The sequence below is a fragment of the Cynara cardunculus genome, assembly GCF_001531365.2.
Source record: "Cynara cardunculus var. scolymus isolate 2C chromosome LG 5, CcrdV1, whole genome shotgun sequence".
NCBI lineage: Eukaryota > Viridiplantae > Streptophyta > Magnoliopsida > Asterales > Asteraceae > Cynara > Cynara cardunculus.
In genome coordinates, this window is record NC_037532.1 from 29,139,274 (window position 1) to 29,147,386 (window position 8,113).

General features: G+C 30.5%; 1 protein-coding gene across 1 annotated transcript; it reads left to right on the plus strand.

The window, feature by feature from the left end:
- The first annotated feature begins 523 nt into the window (after positions 1-523).
- LOC112512382 (naringenin,2-oxoglutarate 3-dioxygenase) lies at positions 524-3,501 on the plus strand. Its single transcript, XM_025118318.1, has 3 exons — positions 524-904; positions 2,344-2,772; positions 3,181-3,501. The coding sequence occupies exons 1-3, from the start codon at positions 524-526 to the stop codon at positions 3,466-3,468; spliced, it is 1,098 nt and encodes a 365-aa protein (XP_024974086.1). The 3' UTR covers positions 3,469-3,501.
- Positions 3,502-8,113: the final 4,612 nt, after the last annotated feature.

The following is an 8,113-nucleotide window of genomic DNA, read 5'->3' on the forward strand; positions in this document are numbered from 1 at the left end:
ATTTTAGATTTTCTATATTTAAAATAAATGTTTATCATGTATTTGATCATGTTTATCTGCGGTTAGTTACACGAATTTAAAAATGAAGCTTTAATAAGTTGTATTTATGCAAAATTATTTGTAATCTTAAATTTTAAGTAATATGCATCAATAAACAGTATTTCATACATAAAAAAATGGGTTTTAAGAATTTTTATCAAATGCTTTATAATATAGTATAAATAACTCTTAAAAAATAAATTAATATTATTTTTTTATTCTATTCAGTTATATCTTATCCTATATCGAATATAGATACCAAATGCACCTAAATGACATCTTTTTTATACAACCCCCGTTCAAAGGGTGCATGGTTAGTCACGTGGGGTGGCTAGAGCTCCTGCCCTCTTTACCATTTCTAAACCCGACCCGACCTGACCCGTTTGTTGGAATTGCTTTGCTGGTATAAATAGAAGCCCATTGCGAAGCCTTCGAAACCATTCTCCCTCCATTCATCTGCACACAAAAAGAGTGTCCAAAAACTATGGCCCCCATATCCTTGAAATGGGACCAAACTTCGTTGCTTCAAAACAGTTTCGTCCGTGATGAAGATGAGCGGCCCAAGGTGCCGTACAATAAGTTTAGCAACGAGATTCCGGTGATCTCACTTGAAGGTATTGACATCGTGGACGGTGGCATCGGTGGTGGTGTTGGATCTCGTAGGGCGGAGATCTGTGAGAAGATCGTGAGGGCGTGTGAAGATTGGGGGATATTTCAGGTGGTGGATCATGGTGTTGATACTAAATTGTTGTCGGAGATGACAAGGCTCGCCAGAGAATTCTTCCTGTTGCCGGCGGAGGAGAAGCTCCGATTTGATATGAGTGGCGGGAAAAAAGGCGGTTTCATCGTTTCAAGCCATCTTCAAGTAAGAATTACTGCTTCCTTCCATTTTTATGTTATATATCTCTGATTTTCGGATTCCGAACTCGCATCACATCATTACTTTTATCAAGATGAAAGTTCATATAGTCTTATATATATATATATATATATATATATATATTAACTTGGATATCCAACCCGTCATGTGAGCCGACTACTGCTTTGCACATAGCTCGGAGTCACCGTATTTGAACCTCCATAGCCATAAGGGGATTTTTATTTCTCCTTATCTTTGAACCTGGAACCTCATGGTACTTTTGACCTTTGGAGCCAAGCTCAAACTAATCAGGCACCACCCTTGTAGTTATAGAGTTATATTTTTTTAAACTATTAGAAGGATACTCGTTCAGTGCAACGAGATACATCGAGACAATATTTTGTTTTATTTTGTCGATATAATACGGTTTTATGTGATTTTGAGAAAGCGATAATGTTTTTATTCGTAAAAATCTGAAAAAAAATATATCGATATTAATATTAAATTAATTTTTTAAAAATTCTCGTTTTTTATGTAATTTCTTTAATTCAATTTTTTTTATCCTAATTTAATTTAGGTTTAATAATAAAGTAATTTATTTTTGGTTTATATTTATAAGGATAATAATTAAGTATTATGTTATAAGTATAACTCAATAATTATTCTAATTATATTTTAGATATTTTTATATTTAAAATGAGATGTTTATCCTCTATTTGATTATGTTTATCTGCAATTAGTTTTACGAATTCAAACATGAAGTTTTAATAAGTGTTGTACTTACACACAATTTACTTGTACTCTTGAGTTTTAAGTAATATACATCAATAAACAGTATTTCATGCATAAAAGGTGGTTTTTAAGAATTTTTTGTCAAATGTTTTATAATATATTATAGACAATACGAAAGGTGAAGGATTGTGTGAGACAAAAAGTTAAAGTGAAAAGCGTAAGAAGGAATCTGGACCCCTGATCATCTTTAATCTCAAATCCACTCATGAATCCTGCTCAATGCAGGAATTAATCCAGTGTATCTCATCTTAATGTGTATCCAATGGGAGATCCTTTCTTATGCTTCTCACTTTAACTCTCATTCTCATCGGAACCCAACCCTAGTATGAAATTACATTTACGTTTGAACTGATGTTTATACACGTTAGTAAAATATATAAATTAATTAATTAAAATTAGCATGAAGAAGTGAAAATATTAATATGTAATATGAGAGACGATCGAACGAGAACATAATTCAAAATAAGATAATATGAAAATGATCAAATTATATGTGTTAATCCAATCTTTTGGAAATAGCAATGAATTAGAAACTGCAGGTATGAAAATCGTAATTTTTAAACTATAGGGGTGAAAATTGTAATTTTTAACAAATTATACGGACCAAAAACGTAATTTACTCGTAAATTTTATAATGTGTATGCATAATACAGGGAGAAACGGTGCAAGATTGGAGGGAGATTGTAACCTTCTTCTCGTACCCAATAAAAGCAAGAGACTACTCAAGGTGGCCCGAAAAGCCCAAAGAGTGGAGGGCAGTTACTGAGGAATATAGCAAGATGTTAATGGGCCTGAGCTGCAAGCTTCTAGAGGTATTGTCTGAGGCAATGGGCCTTGAGAAAGAGGCCTTGACTAAAGCATGTGTGGATATGGACCAAAAAGTGGTGGTCAATTATTACCCGAAATGCCCTCAGCCCGACCTCACGTTGGGCCTGAAACGACATACGGATCCGGGAACGATCACGTTGTTGCTTCAGGACCAAGTTGGTGGGCTTCAAGCGACTCGTGATGGGGGTCAGAGTTGGATCACGGTTCAGCCGATTGAAGGTGCTTTCGTGGTTAATCTCGGTGATCATGGACATGTAAGTGTTATGTGCTTTGGTCATATCGTTGATTTGATGTTTTATAGTCGTGCCAAAGAGGCTATTCGTGTAAAAAGGCCTCAAAACGCGTCCTGAATGCATCTTGAGATCTTTTAATGGAGTATTATTCGGGCGCAGGGCCTGGGGTTCAGTAAGGTTATTTTTGACAGACAAATTGATAAACTATTTGTTGGCTAACTAACTAGTTGTTAACTCAAAATAATTGTGTTTTGTTAACCATGGGCGTTTGAGTTTGTTTGCGTCCCTCGATTTAATTCTAGGGGTCGTGGAGAACAACAATCAAGGGTTTTTCAATAAATTTAAAAAATAAATTAGCTTATGGTTGACAAACATGGTCTAAATCAACTTTACTTAATTGTTCCATGACACGAAAATGGTTTGGAACAGTATTTGAGCAACGGGAGGTTCAAGAACGCAGACCATCAAGCCGTGGTGAACTCAAACACTAGTCGGTTATCCATAGCCACGTTTCAAAACCCTGCACCCGATGCGATTGTGTATCCACTGAAGGTGAATGAAGGAGATAAATCGATAATGGAAGAAGCTATAACTTTCATGGAGATGTACAAAAAGAAGATGTGTAGAGACCTCGAGTTGGCTCGGCTAAAGAAGCTAGCCAAGAACAAGCAACACGATTTGGAGAAAGAGAAGCCGATCCATAATATATTTGCTTAGAAATTGATATATTTGTCCATTTCCACCATTTGCCTATTTCATGCAATGTCTACGAAGTAAGGTTGTTATTAAAGGAATTTACTATTAAGGATAAAAATGTCATTTTATTTTATATAAATAATAATCAAGTTAATAACTGTATGGTCTTTGTTGCTATTAATATTGTTGATACTGTTATTATATTAAAAATATTATGATCTCGGTTAAAATAAGATATTACTGATATTGAATATTAGGATTTTTCACTTTAAAAATAAAAGCAAAATAATATATCTATACTATATTATAAATCATTTGACAAAAACTCTTAAAAATTATTTTTAAGCATGAAGTATTATTTATTGATGCATATTACTTAAAATTCAAGATTACAAGTAAATCATGCGTTAGTACAACTTATTAAAGCTTCATGTTTGAATTTTTGTAACTAACTGCAGATAAACATAAGAATAAACATCTCATTTTAATTATAAAATATCTAAAATATACTTAGGATAATCATTGAATTCTAACAGAATACTTAATTATTTTATTTCATTAAACCAAAAATAAATTATTTCGTTTTTAAAATTCAATTAAATCATAAAAAAAATTAAAGAAATTACACAAGAAAAGAACTTTTAAATAGTTAATTTGATATTAATATCGCTTATTTTTATCAAAATAATATAATATCTTCAAATTTATATTTCATTCAAAAATAAAAACATTTTCTTTCTCTCGAAACCACATAAAATCGCATTATAACATTGATAGACCCAAATTATAAAACGAAACATTAAAATTAAGATGTATCTCACTGAATTGTGCGAGTATCCTTCTAGTAAATCTAAAATATAATAATTTCACAAAATTTTTTATACTTGGTTCCTACTTTATAACTCGGCTTTTTAAATCAGGTCTATAATGTAATGACTGGTAAGAAGCGATTAACATAGTGAAGTTTTACGAGGTTCTTATGTTATTGAGTTAATACTGATGTTGAATGAAAACATGCAAAAAAAAGGTTTTTATAGTCATTCCATTGAAGATGTGCCCTTAATTCTGCATTTTTTTCTTGCCACGTCGTTACCAATTTAACAAATTAAGAACATGCATAAAACTCCATCATGGTAGTGACTTACAAGAACACAATTTTTGAATTAAAAAAAACTAATAAAATGACATTTCACACCATAATCGATACAATTACTAAGAAATGATCGCGACTTAAGAAATTCCCGACTATTAGGTAGCATTTGGTATGCATACATGATTAGACCAGATAAAATTGGACAGGGCATGACTAGACATGCCAAGTTGTATGTCTGGTGTTTGGTACGACTAAGGCTGGATATGACATAACTAAACAAATTGTTTTGATTTTTTTTTTATAATCTTATCCATCATATAATAGTTATAAATGACATAAATCAAGTAATGTTAAATAATTTAAGTTGTAAACATTTTCATATACATAAATATATGATAATACTAAATTTGATTAACCTGGATATCCAACCTGCTATGCGAGTCGACTAATCCCAGGACGACCACCTGATTTGCAGATAGCCCGGAGTCACCACATTTGAATCTCCGTGGCCACAAGGGGATTTTTATTCCTCCTTGGATTTGAACCTGAGACCTCCATGTACTTTTGACCTGTGGAGCCAAGCCCAAACCAATCAGTCACCATGCTTGTGGTTAAATTTAAATCAAGAATTTGATATAATTGACGATAATTCAAAAAAACTATGCTTATTCGGTTAGTAAGATCCTTATGAAATGACGAAGATAGTGGTAACAGACCATGGTTGTGATCAGGGCGGATGTAGTGGTTTAAAGGAGGGGGGAAGGGACCCCAATAAAAAACTCAAAAACAAAAATTCATAGGTTAAAATTTAGGTTTTACATGATTTACCTTTCACTTTTCCCCATTACATTTTTCCGTGGTCCCCCAACCCCAATCAAAACTGTTACTCTAACAAAAAAAATCTGTTGAAATCAATCAAAAAAACCAAAAAAATTATTCGAAATCGACAAAACACTAAAAAATCCTTCGAAATCAACCAAAAAACTTTAAAATTCCCTCGAAAACGTTGTAATTAGGTTAAAAACACATCAGACAATTTTGCGGGTTTTTAGTCTACCTTAAAGGTGACCCCACTGAACAAAAATCCTGAATCCGCCACTGATTGTGATGGACGACATCGACGGAGATGTAAATTTTAATTTGTTTTTATTATTATTTTAAGTTGCTTAGTTCTGATAAAATTTTACAAGTATACGAAAAAGTTATAGATCGATAATAAAACATATAGTGATTGAAATTGATTGGAGAGAAAAAAAGATAAATGAAAGGTAAATTTAATAATAATAAAAAATGTAATTTCAAACATAAATTAATTAATTAATTTATTTGGAATTCAACAAAAGCACCGTCCTTGAAACGTTCTTCCAAGAAAGTGGGAAAAAATGGTGTCCACATTTTTACATAACCCCTTTTTTCAAACTTATTTTTTTTAATAATAAAAATAATATTATTCTAAAAGTTTGATTTAGTTTTTATTTAATGTAATAACGAATTAGTGATCTATTTTTTTTAATTATAATAAAGATAATATTATTTAAAAATCTAATTAAATTTGATTTAATTTTTATTTAATGTAATAACGAATTAGTGATCTATTTTTTTTAATTATAATAAAGATAATATTATTTAAAAATCTAATTAAATTTGATTTAATTTTTATTTAATGTAATAACAAAGTTTATTTAATCTTATAACTGTTTTGATTGGTAACAGTTAACAGTCGTTAAATGTTGTTGATCTCGGAATTCATTAGGTGACGAGATAATGACACAGAAAATATGACGGGTCAAAATGTAACGAATTTTGTGTACTTCTAATTTAATGTAATGATACTTCTTTTTCTTTTTGAAATTAGTATAACAAGTATACAAATCATTTGATTTGATACTAATTTTGATCGGTAACTGGTTAACAAGTTAAACGTTTTAGTACAGTAGAGGGAGTGATCAAACAAATTTCAATAGGGATACTGTTGACGGGTTTTAATATTAACAGAAAAACGATCAAGAGAAAAATGAAGAACCAAAGGAAGGGGAAGGAAGAGAAACGGAATAAAGAAGAATTAAATTACCATGTCATTTTTAGTTTCACCCATTTAGAATAAATATATGTAATTTTTTAATTGATTAAACTGGATATCCAACTGGTTATGCGAGCCGACTAATCCCAGGACGACTACTTGCTTTGCAGATAGTTCGGAGTCACCGCATTTGAACCTCCGTGACCACAAGGGGATTTTTATTCCTGCTTGGATTTGAACTTGGGACCTCCTGGTACTTTTGATCTTTTGAGCCAAACTCAAACAAATCAGGCACCATCCTTGTAATTTACGCCATAACTAATCTTTTAGAAAGTGGTAATTCATTTTAACGATCTTTTGATTCAAGCAGTCGTAGAGTGTCCTCATCTAAACTGTCGACATGTGATAAGGTGTGGTTGGTCCTGACACGACCTTAATTAATTTGCTACTTTGTCCATATAAATAGTGACGTATTTAATATTAATTAAAATTATATATTAGTAAGTTTATGACCGACGATTGTCGGGATAAATAGGCACGAAATTGTTAACATTAAAACTATCATTGATAAATAATATTTAATTAAAATTATATATTAGTAAGTTTATGACCGACGATTGTCGGGATAAATAGGCACGAAATTGTTAACATTAAAACTATCATTGATAAATAATATTTAATTAAAATTATATATTAGTAACTTTATGATATTATTATTATTATTATCAAAATATCTTTTTTATCACAATAATATCATATTATATTACGCCAAAAATATTTAAGCGTCTTAATGATACATTTATAAAACATCCTATCTAACACTACTATAATAGGTTTATAGAATGCTTTTGAACGTTTTAACAAGTTTTTAAGATAGTTTTTAGACGTTTTAACAAGTTTTTTAAGTCACTTTAAAAATAAAATGTCATAATAGTTATTTTATACGACACTATTTGAAAAAAGAAGTTCTATAAACACAAGTGTCATATAAAAAGATGAATATATATGATATTTATCAAAATTATCCTATAAAATAGTTAATACAATACTTTAATTTAAGATGTCATACAAATATATTAAAAGACGTAAAAGTTCTATAAATCTATTACAACATAATTAAATAAACGCTTTGTATTTTGGTTCTTATTAAATATTTTAAAAGTCATATAAATTTAATTTGACCAAAGGTGGTATGATAATAATTAAAAAAAATGATAAAATTAAAAAAAATATGATAAAATAATACATAAACCTTCATGCACGACAAATGAGTACAAATGGTCATAGTCCAACCATTTTAGTTGAAAGTGTGACGAAACCTCGTCAACACTCAACACTCTCCCGGTCTTCACACCCACCCTTCACAATTACTTGTGTTTAATAATATACTAGTTGTGTATCCGTGTAATACGGCGGGATTCATGAATTTTAACGATTTTGAAATTTCACTGGTTTTTATAAGATAAGATTTAACGATGATATATGTTACACTTGGTCTTTACATATTAATACAATTTGAATAAATAAGAGTTATGGTTCCAATTATAGACTAT